The 20,247-nt window shown below is 35.1% G+C and overlaps 1 protein-coding gene across 6 annotated transcripts in view; it reads right to left on the bottom strand.

Annotated features, from left to right (window-relative positions):
* Nucleotides 1-20,247, bottom strand: part of LOC111153147 (transcription factor 12) — a 385,322-nt gene that overhangs the window by 63,023 nt on the left and 302,052 nt on the right. For all 6 annotated transcript variants that reach the window (XM_022511943.1, XM_022511945.1, XM_022511944.1 and 3 more), the window contains one exon: nucleotides 19,375-19,427. In XM_022511943.1, coding sequence (XP_022367651.1) covers nucleotides 19,375-19,427 — 53 coding nt within the window. The remainder of the gene's footprint in view (nucleotides 1-19,374; nucleotides 19,428-20,247) is intronic.

Raw genomic sequence — 20,247 nt, 5'->3', positions numbered from 1 at the left:
TAATAAGAGGGCAAAAAATAAAAAACTCAACTCATTCTTATGAAACATACTGATCAAATTATAGTAATAAAACCAAATCAGACAATGAGGCCAGCTAACTTCACAATGTTTAAAAGCTGATGGTATCGGAGTAACAATAAAACCTCCCCACATTCTCCAGATACAGAAAAGACTAAGCAGCAGCTGCAAAAGAACATCACTGTACAGCAGACTATTAAAATGCCAGTCTGCAGAGTGGTTTGTAACTTCCTCCCCTCCTGAGAGACCACAAAGACCCATTTCAATCCTTAGAGAACTGTGTAAAAAGCTTTGATTTACAATTAACAATGCCAAGTCTTAAAACCATTCAAGTAAATTTTACTCTTTCATAGATATAGTCATTCTCTGACAGAACAGCTAGTCTTTAAAAAAAAAAAAAAAAAGGAAGGGAAATCAATCATCTAAAATAAAATTTCCTTTTTCTCTTAATAACAAAAAATTTAAAAATTCACGTTTGAACAGAAATTGAGGAGGAATGGGGAGAAGAGGGAAACCACAAGCACTGATAATACTTGAACATTTTCTTCCTCCAACTTGAGACAACTTTTATACATTGGTAACAACAACAAAATCCACTTATAATAAGGCTCATTTCTCTGGGGCTTGCCAGCAAAGAGTACTATTTTGTCTGATAAACAATATAATGTAAACCCAACTATACAATCTTTGCTATTAAAGCAGATGAAATTTTTAGTATTTCATCATCAGTTCTTTATTTTAGAGACAACTATATGGTACTCTGAAATGAATAAATAATATTCAGGCAAAAAAAAAGTTCAGAGTAAAGTCAGACACTATAATCTTTTACTGTTCTAAAGTAATTTATTAAGCAACTGGAGAAGTTTGCTATTAAAGCTGAAACCTGAATGTGAAACATAATAGTTTCTAAACAGAGTTAAGTAATTAAAAGCTCTTGCTTCTCCTTTTCATTCCTACTTTCAAAAGCAGAGGTACAAAATCCATACAATTGTATTTAAGACACCTTCCTCTTCCCCAGTACACAACATATTCACTTGGTATACACTACTGCTGAAATTGAAGGTAGAAGCAGAAACTTAGATAGATCTACATATTTATGATATTAAACTAATTTTTCAAACACAGTAAATCATCAAGAAAACGGTGGTAATCTAAATAAAATGTTCCCAGAGTCTACTTGTGTGTTATGGCAAGGTCTTTTGTTATCCCCAAATATTTTTTTGAAGTCAGCCTTACCCTGAAAAAACAAGTGGTTGACATAGACTGTCATTTTCTTTATCACAATTACAAATGATCTTTCACGATGTCTTTTTTCTCTTCCTCAAAAATATTTTTTGAAAAAATTCTAATTTAATCTATGCAACAGCTGCAGCACAATTTTTCTTCTTAAGAAGAATCATATTACAGGAAAAAAAAGGCATATAGATGGATCAAGTGCTGCGCTAGTGAATGCAGTTGTTTAATCTTTGCCTTTTTTTTTTTTAAAGGAACATGTCAAGGGTTAATCCTGTGACTCAGTATGACAAAACGAGTCAGCTGGAGACAGGGCCACTTTTTAAACCTGATTTCAGACAGACGTGCAGTCTGCACAGGAGCTCTGAACTGTCCTGCACTTTTTATCCTGAATTGTTTCCACTAACAATTCTATGTAATCACTTATGTGTTATTCTAAGATGATGTGATCATGCTACTTCGTCTAACAATCTAAACTTATCACCAAATTTTATAATGAAATGGGCATTACTATACATATGAGGGATATGACTAATGAAAATATCACAAAACCCTGGAAAAACTGTGACTTGGACATATATCTTTTATTAACAAACTGATGATACTGGTTTGAGGATTACTGCATTTCACCGATTTTCAAATACAGTTCCCCTTCCTTCAATTGGTTCAGGATGTGATGTTTACTGTCATTCCAGCAGCTGTCAAACATAGACCTAAACTAGATAAGACAAAGCTATAATGTACTTTGCCTAAGCAATTTCACTTCTTTACTTAAGATTTAGGAAACGATGTTTTCTAAAAGTTTAGTAGATAGGGACTTTCTGGCAGCTTCTGTTTAATTCCAAGACTCCATGCAAAATTTCCTTCTTCCTTCTTATTTTTTTGTTGGTTGGGAAACAGACATATCTTCCCTGGAGAACTATGCAAAATTTCATGGAATTACCAATGCAATATTTTATTTTAATCTATTTTCTTATCTCTTCTTTATCCCTATTTGAATCACTATTAACTCTCATACCTGTCTTATAAACTATTCTTAAGCAAGAATGTTTCAGAGTGACCTAAAATTCTAAAAAGTTTTCAAAAGAAAATTTTAACTGAATTATACATCTTGAAATAATTAGTTAATTAAAGCCAATTAATGGTTAATCTTATTGTACATTTTTCTAAAACAAGGAGGCAACATTCTGTTGTCCCAAGAGGCCAGAAGATCTGGCTAGAAAAGTGAATCTAAAACGCGTTAGAAGATTCTTCATGAAAAGTTTCAACATCATTTCTAAGTGAATCAATTCCTGGAAAATACGACTTTCAGAGTGATGAAGCCAAACAAAGTTCACATGTGAATAATTCTACAAATGAGCTCTGTGTTTTCTTAACCATGAAACTCAGTAAATAATGAATAAATTAATGGATGCAAGGGAGGTGGGGTGAGGATAGGTTTAAGAGGGATAATAAGTGATAGAATATATGAGTAGGCAGATTCAAAGCAAAAGACCCTTCCCCAATGCCTCCTCATCCTGATTTATGTTATAGAGAGATGACCTGTGAATGAATGTCGTCTCCTAAATGTGCAGTATTAGTTAGGCTGGCTAACAAAATCAGACACCACAATACCAGGCTTTATATGTGAACACTGTATTGTAGATTTTTCTAGTTTATGCTGCTTTGTTACTAAAGTCATTCCTAAGTGCTCAGGAAGTTGCTTCTGGTCTTTTTCTAAAACCTTCACAATTTAGAAAATTTACTTTTGCAAAGGCGAAAACAAGCATATAAAACTCTAGCAAAATAATGCATCTCTCTTTCAGTGCACCTGGGTGGCTTAGTTGGTTAAGGGTCTGCATTTGGCTCAGGTCATGATCACGGGGTCCTAGGATCAAGCCCCACATCGGGCTCCCTGCTTAGTGGGGAACCTGCTTCTCCCTCTCCCTCTACTTTTCCCCCTGCTTGTGCTCTCTCTAATAAGTAAGTAAATAAATAAATAAATAAATAATCTTAAAAAATAATGCATCTCTCTCAAATGAAATGATTAACATTCAAGGCATATTATTTAGAGATAATAATGCTACTGATGTTAAATCATGTAAGGCATCTTCCGATACAACAGTGTCACTCTAATTTTGCTGATACCATTCAATCAGTAAAGAGGCCTCCAAATACTGTTTTCCGCTGTATGAAATCTTTAAAATCAAAGATTATATTGAGTGTTATTAACTCAGGTGATACTCTGAAAAAACTGTTCCAATTATGCCTTAATTTTGAGTACCTAAATCTTAGCCGAACCAAATAATAATCAGACTTAGAGTGGATGATATTGAAGGTTGGTCTGAATATTGATACACAGTTTATTTTGATATTGACTGGATATGAGAAGCATCAACACACATGTAAATATACACTTCTCAGAGTAGAGTAAAAACAATGCTAAAGTTCACAAATCATATTACCTGTCTCAGACACAGAACATCAGATTTCTTATTGCTTTTTTACAAAAATCTCAAGTCTAACTTGAGTTTTACAGATCCTTAATGATTATCAAAACAGAAAACAACTATCTATATAGCCAGTGGTAAGAACCAGCTATATAAACTGCATTTATAGGGCAAAAGAACACTTGTTTAGTTCCTCTTTTTTTTTTTTTTAAAGATTTTATTTATTTATTTGACAGCCAGAGATCACAAGTAGGTAGAGAGGCAGACAGAGAGAGAGGGGGAGGCAGGCTCCCTTTAGTTCCTCTTTTGACAACCATATGAGTACAATGAGAATGTGTAAAAAACAACCCTAACTCCTGGAGGAGAAATCAAATAAATCTCTTTTTGGGGTAAATAAATAGTATCCTCCTGATATCAATACAAAAAGAGCTGACAGATCATACAAAGCCTCTCAAAGGCTATCATTAGACACCCTTCAAATGAGATAGAACTGTAATTACTGAGAATATATAAAACCTGAAGCAAATTGCATGTTTCTTTTGATCACAAACTCACCATGACAAAGCAGTTTTCTTTGAAAAATTAAAGGAGGGGGTCCCCCCTCCCTAGTAATTCCTACATCTCTTGACTGTCCATTTCTTTCCCCACATGAATTGCAGTTTGTCACTTCTCATTTGCCACTTGAAATAACATGGTAAGAGAATCATTAACTATGTTGCAACTTGATAACTTTCCTGCAGATGGCTCTATAATCACAGGGCTGCCTAATGGTGTGTGAGCACGTAAAAACAATGAGGACGACACCCAGGTTTTCAAATTCCTCAATAAACCAGCACTTCTGAAGAGCTTTCAAGACAAAGTCTTTCACTATCGACTTATTAGGCAACCCAACAACAAAACTGTAAGCAAACAAAGCTATTATTTAAAATCGTCTGTAAAAGGTAAACAATGTGGTCTTGAGTTAAGTTAGCTCTCACTTAGAGAAAGTGCCACACGACTTTGTTTCTTTTATAGTTTTTCTCTTCTGAGTTGGAAAGCACTAGATCCTTTCAATTTATGAGAAATGGAACAGCAACAGGGTACTAAGTCTAATTTTTAAAGAGACCAAAAGTAACACCTGCATTTTAGTCCACAGTCATTTCAAGAATCTGCAACCTAAAGCTCTAAATAATTTATACATTAAACTATATCTGGCCCCAATCTATGTTTTTTGTTTCAGTAAAAATTCTTTTCCTGGTAGTAATTTTTAAATACTTCATATCTATAATTAATTAAATATCTTGAGTCCACCAAATCATCCTGCCTCATATCTGTAATCAAGTAGTCATATAGTCACTGGAAGAAGTCACCCAGATCCCAAATTTATGGAAAAAACTATCTTAAAAAGAATGGTTTCTTACTATTAAGTTATGGTGAACATTCTCAAGAAAAGTCATTAATAGTTCATTTTGAAAACACATCTGAGAAGGGTATCATAAACGGGAGGAAATAAGAGATGGTGTCAGTTCAACACAGGACGAAGCAAAGCAAAACAAAACAAAACACAATTTCACTGGGAAACGCAATAATGCCACCCCAACAAGTGTCCTTTATCAGACAGTCTAGGACACAGACACAAAACTTTGAAAAAAGAAACCTGTTAAGTTACTTGTTCTATGTACCAGAAACTATTAAAAGGAAACCTCAATGAAGTGAGGGGAGGCTGGAATGGGAGCCCTATCAGTCAATGTCAATTACAAGAAGGTTTGTCAATTATAGAGCCCTAAAAGAAGAATCCTCAACTGGAAACAATCATCATTTACAGTGCCCAAAGGGAAAGACTTATATTGCATTTCCTATAAGAAACTGACTACCTCCACAGCTCATCAATGAGAAACATCTTCACCCTGAAATCCTGCTTTTCTCTAAGGGGCTTTGCTTCAAAACAACCTTCCCAGCTTTCTTTTTCTCCCTAAAGTAACATTCCTCTCCTTTGTCGGTCTTAACTATGGTTTTGTCATAGTTTATTTGTCATGAATTGCAATTCTCTGTTACTCCCAAATAAACTCATTTTTACCGGTAAAATAACTTTTATTATTAAGGTCAACAGTATCTGTATTACAAGTGCATATAATATGGCAGAAATATTCTCCCGACCACTCATTAGTACTCTGTAATGTGAGACAGGCTGCTCAGGTTCCAGAACTATGGACTCATACCATATAATGAAAAAGAGCACTGGATTAGGAGTCAGGAGATAGGGATCCAGGTTTTAGCTCTGTCTCTTAGAAGGTATGGGAGCTTAGGGTAGGACATTGCATTTCCTTGACTTGAAGATTCCATTTCTGCAAAGTACAGGCATTAAATTATCCCAAAGATTTCACAGCCATTTCACCACCAATAAAACCTTTTACGATCTATTCCACCCCAAAACACTGAATTCCTTTTTTGCAAGGTTTTTGTCTCTCAATTTTTAAAATTAAATTATAATGAGCATTTTTCCCTGTTAAAAAAACAACTAAAGGGTGCCTGGGTGGCTCAGTGGGTTAAAGCCTCTGCCTTCGGCTCGGGTCATGATCCCAGGATCCTGGGATGGAGCCCCACATCGGACTCTCTGCTCAGCAAGGAGCCTGCTTCCTCCTCTCTCTCTCTGCCTGCCTCTTTGCCTACTTTGATCTCTGTCAAATAAATTTAAAAAATCTATAAAAAAACAACAAAGCCATATAACTTTCATTCAGAACTTCTGATTAAAGGGGAAATGAAACTTTGCCATGCTGAGCTGAAATCATTCCAGTGAAAGAAATGTGATGTTTTACAGATTGGATACTTTTATTTCAGCAAACTACACAATTTGTTAGTTTTTTGTTTTTTTTTTTTAAGATTTTATTTATTTATTTGAAAGATAGAGATCACAAGTAGGCAGAGAGGCAGGCAGAGAGAGAAGAGGAAGCAGGCTCCCTGCTGAGCAGAGAGTCCCATGTGGGGCTCGATCCCAAGACCCTGGGATCATGACCTGGGCCGAAGGCAGAGGCTTTAACCCACTGAGCCACCCAGGCGCCCCAATTTGTTATTTTAAAATATTTTACATCTTCTTATATTACTATTTTTGAAGACCCAGCGCTGTGACTCACTGACATAGATGAGACCCACTGTCCACACCAAGCTTAAATTGTATCTTTATAATTGTATCTGTGAGTGGCATAATTAAAAGCTTAAAAGCCTTACATGAAATGAAAGGTTGATCCAAAATGGAATTCAAAAACATAATTACAACTTCTTGGTCCCAAAGCTGACTCTAAATGCTTTATATTCTAATAACATTTTTGCTAGCAAATGAAATATCTTTATAAGGGGTTAGTTATATATTTCTATTACCTAGTAATATTTTCATTTAAAACTAACTTTTGGGGCACCTGGTGGTGCAGTCATTTAAGAGTCCAATTCTTGATTTTGGCTCAGGTCATGATCTCAGGGTTGTGAGACTGAGCCTCATTTCAGGCTCATGATCAGCATGGTGTCTACTTGAGATTCTCCCTCCCCTACTCCTCCTCACTTGTGCTCTCTAAAACAAATGAATACATCTTTTAAAATAGCTATGTAGTGTCTAAAAATGGTAAAAAAAAAAAAATGAGGTTAACATTGTACCAATAGGTAACCGATCTTATCTAACTTTGTCTTTGTTCAATTAGCTCAATATCAATTTGATTTTTTTTTTTTTTTTTAAGATTTTATTTTTAAGTAATCTCGACATCCAGCATGAGGCTGGAACTCCCAACCCTGAGATCAAGAGCATACACTTCACCAACTGAGTCAGCCAGGACCCCACAATTTTGATTTCTCAGTAATGTACAATTTGATCTACATGCAAGACATTTTTTTTTGACACAGCATCATCTGAAAAATAAAAGATTTTTGGCTATGTCCTTGAAATATACATGTAGGCCTCTACAAAGACGGTCTGTTATAATTTTAGCAAGCAACAAAAAGTTAAGGAGTCAATGGGGAGTCTATGGTAATTAAGTAGGCTGTGGCTCCTGCTCTATTCTGTAATAAAGAATTTTGGGCCTGTGAGTTGCTTCTTTGTGCCTTTTGGCTGGAGAATTTAGTAGATCGATAAAAGAGATTGTCATGTGGATTATAAACAGGTAATAATCATGTAGGCCGGTTAAGTTTACTAGGTACAATAGGAAAGTAAAGAGTGAAAAGCAGGTAGCAATACTATAGTACCTTTACAGTTGTGTGATCTTGAGAACACTTGTTTACCCTAATATTGGTTATTTCAGATTGCAATAATTGATATACAATATATAAATAAATATATATAAATATAAAGGTTCAAACTATTATTGCTTGTTAAAACTGGAATATAAGAACACAACTATCAAATGCTGAAACCTCACATGGAAAACCAAATGCAGATCTTCCTAACTCTAATATATCTAACACAGAGAAAGACTGAATCTATATAAATGGAAAGAATTTCAGTGATCTTTGCCACTAAAAAGACTTCCACTTTTCTGATAAAAAATTGTGGAGATTTTCTCTTCCTCCCTGAAAAGCTTTATACAAAGTTTACGTGTGTTAAACACTTATAATATAGATGGATAAAATATACCTAGTTCATCTTGAAGGATAAATTAATTTCAGATTACCCAGTATGTTGTTTTGTGCCTTGTGAGATGACTCAGCTGAGCACGGTCCAGGATGAAAGAAGAGCGATGCCTATACTGAAAATCATTTGAGTTTGTTCATTTATTCAACAAGTATTCACTGAGCATCTATTATGTACCTAGGTGCTGCAGATAAAGCAATAAATAACATAAAGAAAACTCCTGCCTTATTAAGTTTCTCCTGGCTAAAACAGATGAACAAATTCTAGTATATCAGAGGGTAATAGGTGTTATAGAGAGAAATTTAATAGGCTAGAAAAGGGGGGGGTGATGGAGACATGTTACCATTTTATGTAGGATGGTCAAGAAAGATGCCTAGCAATAAAGGGATATATGATCAAAGAGAAAAGCAGGTGAGAAAACTAACTACAGGGATACTAAATGAGTTGTGCTCTGACAGAGAAAAGAATAAATGCAAAGCCCCCAAGGCAGGCTTGATATATTTAAGGAGCAGTAAAAAAGGGCAAGTGTGTGGGTAGAGGGTAAATTAGAATATGGTATCTGTGAGGTGGTAAGAAATGCTTACTGGAGGATTTTGAACAGAATATCATCCGATTCAGATTTTAAAAGGCTCTTCCTGTGTTAAAAAAATGACTAAAGGAAAACTGAAGACTAGTTGGGAAAATGTTGCCATAATTCAGGGAAGAAATAAAGGTGGGCCTGGACAGGGGTGCCTGGGTGGCTCAGTCCTTTAAGTGTGAGCCTTCAGTTCAGGTCATGATCCCAGGTCCTGGGATAGAGCCCTGCATTGGGCTCCCTGCTTGGCAGGAAGCCTGCTTCTCCCTCTCTCTGCCCCTCCCTCTGCTTGTATTCCCTCTCTCGCTGTCTGTCAAATAAATAAATAAAATCTTTAAAAAAAAAAAAAAAGTGGGCCTGGACAATGATGAAAGCAACAGATGATGACAAATGGTCTAGTTTCTGAAGATAATTTTAGTATGAGCAATTTAGTATGGGAAGATAACCACTGTTTCACTTTTGTGTCAGAGAAACTATAACTTTTTTCCCCTTTAGGAGTAGGTTTTCTGTATTTTGGTTTTCCATACTCCTCTGTCACATGAGGATCATGACCCTATATTGTTAATTAGGTCAATCCTAGTGCTCTGTAGGGTAATGGCTGAATTACCTGCAATTTATTTTATTTATTTTTTAAACAAATTTACTCTTACTATTGTATATAACCAGGAGTTAACTGCATAAATGAGGAGGAAAAAGTAGGGCAAATAATTCAGTTTCCTTTTTTTTTTTTTTTTAAAGATTTTGTTTATTTATTTGGCAGAGAGAGAGAGAGATCACAAGTAGGCAGAGAGAGAGGCAGAGAGAGGGGAAGGGAAGCAGGCTCCCGGCCTAGCAGAGAGCCCGATGTGGGGCTCGATCCCAGGACCCTGGGATCATGACCTGAGCCGAAGGCAGAGGCTTTAACCCACTGAGCCACCCAGGCACCTCAATAATTCAGTTTCTTACACAAAGGAAGTAAGTTCACATATTTTGATGATCTGAATAGCTGGAGTAGCAGGAAGATGAAAAGTATAGCTTGGAGCAGGAAGTCATTAACAGATGATGTTCCCTATCACAGATAACATAAAATAAGGGCTTTACAGTATTTATTTTTATCCTTTTAATTTAATTCAAAAAGCATTTCCTGGATGGGCCCAGAGGGCAACAATTACTGAATAGAAAAAAATTGCAAAGTTACTTCTTTCCAAAGGCCGAAGTTATGTTTTGACTATAAGCATTGTGAAGACAGGGTACGAGGGTCCATGCTTTATTCATACTTAAATCTATAAAGTCTTAAATAATTCTTCTCTCATAATAAGCACTTAATATAAATTTACTGACTTCTATAGACTGGATTCATATTCCACTAACAGAAGATCTAGTAAATGGAGCCCACTCTTCTGTCAAAGTGTTTCTCTTATTCAAATTACTGGATTTTAAAATATACAAATATCTTTGGTGATGTTGAAAAAAAATAACGATTTCAAATAATATCAAGTTACATAGTTTACAAATTATGAAGCACAAGTCAGAAAACTTGATAAGATTTTAATTACTTATTTCTTATTAATACTAGCCATCATAAAGCTAAAAAGGGAACTAAATAAGCCATAAATATTAACTTAAATTTATAAAGATTAACACTGAAAAAGTGATTTTTCTAGTCACAGGATGGAAGATTCTCTCACATTTCATATGAAGGTTTTATGTTTAGAGAGTGTTCATGTTTCAACAGAATCTGTTTCACAAATCAATTTGGGTTGGAATTCTTCTCAAGCTGTTAGAACAACCTTTTAGCTTTGGGTTCTGTGAGAAAGTTGGACCAGGATAAAAGATGATGATTGGGCACACACATATCTAAGTTTAGGTAAAAAATTATAGTAGGGATGCTTATATCAAAATCAAATTATTTAAGTACTTTAAACCCAACTGTTTAATCATTTACTAATATATATATTCATAGGCTTACTTTTGATGTAATGAACTCTCCTGCATATTACCTCATGTGACATTTAAATCTAGAAAAATTAGGACACTGTACCACCCACTTTATACAATGAGGCTTTTCTACTATTATAGTCAGAGTAAGGTAAGTAACAGTTCTGGAAAGTTTCTGTCAATACAATAAACTCTAGCTCAGTGCCCAGAGCCTTCAGGAAATGAAGAAGGGACTAGTGAATATCATCAGGTAATGAATCTAAAAAGCCCATAAGTAACCAGGGAACAGACCTAAAAATATTTAATTTTATTTAATTTTGTTTCTCTTTGAGTCTGTTTTTCACAGGAACTACACTGTGGGAGTAAGAATGCATTAACTTTAAGCATATAACTTGTGTTAAGTCTAATGCAGGGGCTGGCAAATAATGACTGTGGGCCAAACTTGGCCCACCACTTGATTTTACAAATAAAGTTTTATTGGAACACAGTCATGTCCATTCATTTATGTATCATCTGTGGCTTCTTTCATGCTCTGGTAGCAGAGATGAACATTTGTTACAGAGACCATCAGGCCCACAAAGCCCAAAATATTTACTACATAATCCTTTACACAAAAAGTTTGCTGATTCCTAGTCAAGTACATTGATGTAGAGTAGAAATATAGGCTATTAACAAAGAGGTAAGCAGGTTCTAGCAGCAAATTTTTCAGAAACATAATTTCTAGCACCAAATTATTTTTGAACACTAATAAAATGTTGGCATATTATAGAAATGTTGCATTACATATTAAAATAATTACATATGGGTGCGTCTGGGTGGCTCAGTAGGGTAAGCATTGGACTCTTGGTTTCAGCTCAGGTCATGATCTCAGGGTTGTCAGACTGAGCCCTGCATCTGGCTCTGCACTCAGCGCAGAGTGTGCCTGTACCTCTCCCTCTGCTCCTCTTCCCCCCACTCTCAAATAAATAAAATCTTAAAATAAAATAATATAAAACAAAACAAATACAGATGATAAAAGACAAAAACTCTGAATGGTCATCACATTAAAATTTGTTTAAAATATATTTTATATGCAAACAATGAATCATGGGACACTACATCAAAAACTAATGATGTACTGTATAGTGACTAACATAATAAAAAATAAATTAAAAAAATAAAAAAATCTCAATAAATAAAACACAGTGGAAAATTAGAAACTATCTTTGGACTAATAGTGTTTAAAATGCTTAAAAGTCTAAGTATGCATTTATCTATATAGCATAACAGTCCTTGAAATTAGGTACTACACAAATACAATGAATGACTTTTCAAAGTAAAATCACTACTGGTTAAACAAAGGGAGTATCAGAGATGGCAAATTTCAGGTCAGCAAATTACTTAGGATATAACTGCCTTCCTTAACTTAGAATGAAATTCAGAGCCCCAAACATCCCCAGTGATAAAATTTGGAATTTCTTAATTTGTTCCTTCTTCCCTATACTTGCAAAAATAATCCTCAATTTTATTAGATTCAAATGACAACAACAACAAAAACCCTTCCATGGTTCTATTGATGTTGAACACCCTGACAGTAGGCTTAAACTCTAAAAGCAGTCACAAAATTCAACTACCACATCTACTTTAGAAACTACACAAGTTACACACAAACACACATTGGGTCTTATCCTACATCTGGTTTGTGAAGTATTAAAGATCTGAAATACCAGCAACTGGAGAGTTTAATAAACCTTAAAAGGCAGCTCTGAAATTCAGACATTCGTTCTTTTTTAAAAGAGTATTTTAAAAAAAATAAGAGACGTTCTTATTCTTATTTTATTTCTATTTTATATCTTTATTTCTTATTTTTTAAAAAATAAGAGACATCAGAAAATAATAAATATTGATATGGTTGTACAACCACATCAGTACAAAAAACTGGCTATATAGGACTTACTCACTGGTTACGTATCCTTCTACTTTCTGTCTTAAAATAAGATCAAAGACATTACTGGCTCATCACAAAAATGAACATCTTAGAACTATGGATTAAAAGCCTATTATCTATACTGATACAATTCAGACACTGTTCAGAACAGTGACTACTGTCAGCATAAACAGAAGCTATTTCTTATTAATGTATGAAGAAAATCTTTCATTCAATGGCTAAACTGAATATAAGTTTGGAATGGATTAGAGAACCATCCTCTTTATATACGAAGATTTTTCTGCTAGTCTGACCTATAAAGTCAGAGAAAGAATTGGCCACTTTGGAAGTTTTATATCACAGTGGCCTTCAAATAGAGACAGCTTATCTAACTGCCAGGAATAAGAAACTCTCAAGTACCTACAGTTGTTCTGTGGCCTCTATGTTTGTCTGCCAAAGAAGCTAAGCTAATACCTATTCCAAGTCGTTCAAGAAATGGGAGGGTTCATCATAAAGCTCAGCTGAAGCTGTTGCTGTGTGTAACTACTGTTTATTCCAGAAGCACTAGGATTCTTGCTAGTCTTAAAGGCCTCAGATAATTGTCTATAATCACTCTGTTAGCTTCCGAGAGACTTGCATAAGACACTCCCTTTGAGAGTATTCTACTTGCTGCTCATCTTGTTTGCTATGTGTGTGGATAACCTGGAAATAATAGTCACTCTATGGTTCTAACCCTTTACCTTTTTCTTCCTTTCTTTTTTCCCCCTTTACCTTTTTCTTACTGGCTTAGATTGCCAGTGATCTTTTAAATGGTAGTTTTCCAAGTCAAAATTCACACTAATTTTTATTTTTATTTTATTTATTTTTTAAAGATTTTATTTATTTATTTGATAGACAGAGATTACAAGTAGTCAGAAAGGCAGACAGAGAGAGAGGAGGAAGCAAGTTCTCTGCTGAGCAAAGAGCCCGATGTGGGGCTCGATCCCAGGACCCTGAGACCATGACCCGAGCCGAAGGCAGAGGCTTTAACCCACTGAGCCACCCAGGCGCACCTCACACTAATTTTTAAAAAGCCATTCCTAACAATATAAAATCCCATAAAAACTTGGGGAGAAAGAATGCATCATTTCCCAAACTACAGCCAACTACCAAACGAAAGGCTATGGAACTGCCTATCTGCAGTGAAGAAAGAAAAGGTGGATTCTAAACTGCTTTGATTGACCTCAGAAGCTAAGTTTCTTATGGGTAAAGAGTGAGCAAAAAAAAAAAAAAAAAAAATTTCTTCTTGATGCCTGAGCTGGTAAAATACACTTTGAGAGTTTAAGTACAAAGCAAAGAAATTATGTGATAAATTGCATTGCTTTTGTGGGGAAAATTCATACACACTCAAAAACAAAGGACAAAGGACAGCATAGCATTTGATCAAGAAACAAACATTGCGTCATCAGCCTATGTCTGGGACTACAAGCCAGTTACATTCAAAATGAATTAATAAGTACATGCCACATTAAAGAAGATGTTAAAATTTGATGTTCAAAAGACGTTTTCAAGTGCTATTGGACAAAAACAAAACTCGAGGAAGAATTTTGGGTCTAAAAAAGGCCTTCTGGAATTTGTCCTATGTGTTTACTTTCTGGTGATAAAAATTTTGAAAGTGTCTTGCTTCTTTCTTACTTCAGAATTCTGCATCTTCTGCAGCATATTAAAAAAAAAAGGATCTAGGTCTGAAAATACTAACAACAAATTAGAAGATAAAGAATAAAGAGCAAAGAAACTTCCTTCCATCTGAGAAATGCTTCAGAGGGACATAAAGATGTTAAACCAATGATAAAAATCCGGGGGAGGGGGGAAGCATAGACTCCTGATAGTTCAGAAAACAAAAATAAGTAGTATGAATTCTAGGCAGAACTTAATTCAACGAATTTTTTTTCCCTACAGGTTCCTTTTCTGAAGATGAATGCTTTCTAAACAACAAGAGCAGCTACAATTTACAATTCATGTACCAAGCACATACACTACATATACAAGTCTAGGTAACATAATATGTTTTTTCTTTCAGTCTAACATTTATCCATCCTTATATTTTCAAACTTTTGCTTGCTTTTCAGCAACATTTGGTAAAAATGAAATGCTGATTTAAATTTCAGGCTGCAGTGCAGGAACTAGAAAAAATAAAGAACCTTTATCGAGTGTCTATTATATGCTGGGTATATGTTGGGCACAGGATACCTGGCACACTAACATTTGAGATGGGCACTGCATTCTCCTTGCTGTTCAGAAAACTTAAAAGCAGTTCTCGGGTTTTAAAATAAAACGTAGCTGAGGTCAGGTAAAACCCATTATCTACTGGACTGGAAAAGATTGTGCTTTTCTACATCATCCTTTTGATGGTGATAGGTTCTTAAAAGAACAAAGCTAATTAAAAATAAATTTGATCAACAAAAACATAATGACAGAATAAACTATGGCTTAAATTTAATATACTAAACAGGATGTTTTATGAGTAAACCAAGATATGTAATACGCTTTAACATTCAAAATAAACAGAAAATGGCCTTTGATATTAAATGAGGTTGCAATCTTGGCTGTATGTGTGATCTTAATATCTCTGAGTCTCAATTTCTTCATTTGTAAGAAGAGGGCATTAGTTATCTTAAAGAGGTGTGTTACAAAGATTAAAGATTAAGGTAATACAGATAATGGTGAACACAGATCCTCATACATGTAAGTCCTACACCTCTAACAGACTGACACTGAGGCTATGAAGGATGCTAACACAGAACAACTGTTTCCTTTTTTTTTCTTTTTCTTTTGGAATTATTGGAAAAAATCACAACTGCCCCCAATCCCTATCCAGTGCTTCAAAAATTTCCTTAAACGTTGTATCTTGGTACAAATCTGATACAGATGAAAAACAACTGATGTACACAGAAGGATAAAGACTAAAGTCAGTGGTTAGAGAAGGGGAGAAGCAGCTCAGGAACCCTAAAAAAGGAGGAAAACACCTCACAAAGTCAAAGCACCATACCTTCTGAAAGTCTCCTAGATAAACCTTAATAATTACAAATGCCACCTATTATCTATCAGCCAGGATACTTCAGTGACTGTTTATACCGTTTCGTATCTGGACTGATTTTTTATGTTCCCCAATCCTCTTCTGGAGTGGGAAAGTGAGTCTGTTAATAGGGAAAGTACAAAAATTGTGTCTGTATAGAATCCAGTAATGTTGTACTTCTAGATGTGTCCTGAGCATGTGTTTATTTTCTCATGTTTATGCCTTCCACGGTTCATCCTCCCTCTTCTCTAACAGAAGAACTGCTACTTATCTTTCTGGACACAGTTTAGATGTCAACTCCCAAGGCCATTAGTACTTCCCAAGGTAGGATTAGTTCTACCTACCCTCTGTTTCCAGAGTACTTGGTATACACCTTTACTTGCCTCATTGCAATATAATTAATTCACTGAATGCTTGTTTCTCATACTAGATGGTAAGTTCCTTGAAAGTGCTGGTAGTGTGTGTATATGGTAGAATTTTCAATGTTTAAGCATCATTCCAATGTTGTTGCTACCATTCTACATTGTCCAGTATTTCAACCTACCTAGAAAAGCAAGTAGAAAATGTAGTGTGCTTAAGGATGCTTTTTTTTTTTTTTTAATAGCAGGAAGGAAACTAGGATCACTATGCTTTTTGGTTAAGTGCTGGGCACATCAGGGTTTTTCTGGGGGGAGGTGGAGGGGCACATCAGTTTTAAAACTGTAAGTACTTAGCATTTTTAGACCTGAAAGGAAATTCAGATTTCCCACTTCAAACTTCCTAAGGGCTAACTGACAAGGCCAGAGTCATACAGTCAATCATTAACTGAGCCAGCAGATTTGAGCAGATCATTCTCTTAACCTTACTGACCATGCTGCTTTAATGATGCCAACACACCCTTACTGGGGCTTTATCCAGATAGGAATTACCATTCAGTTGATCTGCAGAGAGGAATAAAGGAGCTTATGATACCTAAATTTATATCATGACTTACAAAAAGAAAAGGCCTCTAACCAATGCTATGTGGTCAACTAAGTAGATTATCAATGCCTTTTGTATAAGTAACCCTACCTTCTGTTTTCTGTAGCAGTAAGAGTAGTACAGTATTAACCTAGTTCTTCTACTGTTTATTTAGTAAAGGTAACATGTATTTTACAGATGATTGAAGATATTTGGATAAGCAGCACACTGTGAAATCTGAGATGTTACTGCCAAGTTTCTACTTTTGTTTGGGAAGTATAATATTCAAATGGTCATGAAATAAAATACACATTTCCATTTCATTTTTATACCTTTTTATAATTCATATTGTTAAACGTCTATACACTGCATATATCTCAGTAAAAGCATTTCAACAGTAAAAGCACTGTAACTTTAAATTCCCATTTGCTTTAGATACTGAAAAGGTAAATACTGTAACCATAAGTATTCTCAGAAGTTTATTATTTTGGTAATATTTATCAAAGTATCATTTTTAAAGTTTAAAAAAAATTCTCTTTAAAAAACCTGAGATTTCAACATAGCACTTAATCTAAAATACACTTTCAATTAATTAAAATGCATTTATTCTTTATATATCCTTAATAACATTCAATATGTCTAAATGCTATTTTCAGCATGGTTTCTAAGTAGTGTATGTCAGATGCGGATGTTAAATATAGAATTGAAAACACTGAATTCTATTCTGTTCTGAGTAAGGTAGTTAGTAACACGATAGATAAGTAGGCTTGGCTTATGAAATTTCCTAATGGTTCTCAAAGAAATCAAAGCTCAGAATTCAGTGGCCTTCCCCTTCTCTGTGGCTTGTCCTGACACAGAAGACTAGTAGAGGGAACTACCCCCAAGCAGTGAATGCTGTTATGATTAGGACTGGAGGGAATATTGGTTACCTCTTGTGTGTATACTCTTTCCAGGCTGTTCTATTTTGCCCTTTTGTTTTAAACATGAAAAAACTACGAAACACTGAAAATAGGTTGTTTCTTAAAATCAAGGTCAGGCTAAGAGAAATAGGATGAATTTTTCATTTATAAATCTTATTTTTTTTCACCTGTGTCGTTCTGCTAAATATTAATATGCAATTTAACCTTTATTACTTTCATAGAATTATGGCAATAAATTACAAGAAAATTGCACAGTTACATGTTTTAGCAGTTCCGTCAATTTTAAATATGATTTCTGTTAATCTAGCAGAAATCATCTGTTTTACTGTTGAACCACCTACCCCAGCACAGCACACAACTGTTAAAATGTAAATTGCCCAACTATATTTAGCTGTTGTGGAAAAAAATTCCTGTCTTCGGGAATAATGATTTGAGGCATTGTGTTCATTTTGTTTATCAAGCAGCTATTCAGCCTCTAGTGGGCCCAAGTGCTTATGCAAGCAAAAGCTTTTAAGAATGCCTGCAGCTGCAATCCAACCTTCCAGGTAGGCTGCAGGTTCAGAGCACAGCTGCCCTAGGCTGCATAAAACTCAGATCCATCTGGAACTGGGTTTCAAAGAGGATTTCAAATTTGAGTTTTCATGTATCACACGGAAGAGAAGGCAGGGGAAGAAACCGGAAAGAAGGAAGGCAAACAACCAAAAAGATGATATCTCTACTTCAGCCTTAATAAAAAATAAAAAGCTCAGACCCATGCTGCTCCTTCTAGATTACTACTTGCCAAGCCGGATATTCCATTCAGTGTATACTTCGATGAGCTGTGACTCATCCAGCAGCACCTGCGCCCATGTGTTAAGTACTGCCAAATAAAAGCCCAACATCCATTTACACAACAAAGAGATGTACCCTACAAGGCATGGGGCCTCAATCCAAAAGCCCCACTCCCCATTTGTTCTAAGCAAAGGGAAAGGAGAAAAAAAAAATCTTCCCTTCTCACACCAGAGATTTTTAAAAATGTAGGTGGATTTTTGATGTAGGTTAATTTACAAATACTTTTACTCTTTAAAAGAATAAAGTATGTTTAATAGCACAAACACCCCTACAGCATTAGATTATCACGGCCATTAATGATTGTTCACCAAACCTTTCCAACCTCCTTCATGAAAGCTCTTTATTCTCAAAGGATACATTTTTTGAGCAAAGGGGGATCACAAACTAGTTGCTTGAAAGCTTTCCTAATGCTAGGCTGAAGTTAGGAAAGGCTTAATGAAGGCTTTAAAATCCACAAGGGCTTCACAATGAACATCTGACTCGGTGATTTATGCATATTAATAACTTCAGTCCTACTGAGGCAAGCTGAGCCGAACATGTCCTCCGAATCTTAATGTCTTTAGCTCCACTGGGATTATTACAAATGTAAATTTCTAAGATTCTCAGCTATTAATCTCTGTCTGTCCTCCTGTTCAGCAACATAATGACTAATTAAACATCAAAAGACCTGTACAGGAGATCTTCTTTGACAGCTACCGGCCTAGTCCTCTTCCCAAGAGGGGAATTCAAATGACAGGGACACGGAGTAACAGCATATGAGTAAGCTACAAATTACTGCAGAGAAATCTGAAAACCTAACATTAAATGTGGATTTATCTCAATCAATGATTCCATTAAACAGTGAACAGTTACTATGTGAAGTGTGCCTGCTGACGCCAATCGAATATATCCTTACAGCCAGCAAATATTGAATACCTGAAATCAGTTTGTTTACCACAAAGTCAAAAAAATGGGTACTTACTGAAGAAGGCAAACCAGGAGGCACCTTTCTGACTTTCTTTGCTTGCAAAGGATCTGCATTTGGAAAACAATATTATTTCATCAGAATTTCTGTTTTAAAAGGTCAGACTTCAACTGAACAGAAATTTTTTCCTTCTAGTGCCTTGTTTTCCAGTACTTAGGAAAAAGCAAGGGCATATAGGGATGGGGGCTTCGTTCTTTCTGACGGTTCCTGGGCAAAACAGTTCTCCTAATGAAGGGATATATTCTGAAAAACGTATCAGGTAAGTTTAGGAAGGTGAAAGCAAACAAAGTAAAACAAGAAAGAAAATAACAAACCAATAAGCATGTGTGAAGAGAATTAACATTTCTTAAAAACTCATTACGTGCCAGGCTCCATACCAGGCACTTTATATCACATATATCACATATCTCACTTTCACTTGCAGAGGGCATTTGGTGCAACAGGTCACTTTAATAATACAACTGCTAAACAGAGACGCAAATTTAGTGTCCACATCACATGAAGAATTAGTTTTAAAAGCATATTAAACCTAATGCTGTGCTACAATTTATTATGTTAAAAATTTGAAATAAAATTTAATGAATGAAAAATTATGCTTGTAATCATGTCAGAGAAATGCTACATAAACTATTAAAATACAGGCACTGTCATATACAATGTCATCTAGTATTCTGTAAGAACATTTACTGTTTACAATGCGTGGTTAAAACTGCAAATTCAGTACTAACTGTTGTGTGATTTGTCCATGGATGTTGATATTATTTCAAAAATAACTAGAGAAAGCCTATTTCTTTATAAGATATAAATGAGAACCTGACTATTTTCACAGATACCTGATCAGCTTTACTTGGTATTTTAATTTTACTTATC

The sequence above is a fragment of the Enhydra lutris genome, unplaced genomic scaffold (genome assembly GCF_002288905.1).
Source record: "Enhydra lutris kenyoni isolate GAN:26980312 unplaced genomic scaffold, ASM228890v2 scaffoldscaffold31, whole genome shotgun sequence".
Classification (NCBI taxonomy): Eukaryota; Metazoa; Chordata; class Mammalia; order Carnivora; family Mustelidae; genus Enhydra; species Enhydra lutris.
The sequence above is the reverse complement of the archived record's forward strand: the minus strand, read 5'-3'. Positions and strand labels throughout refer to the sequence as shown.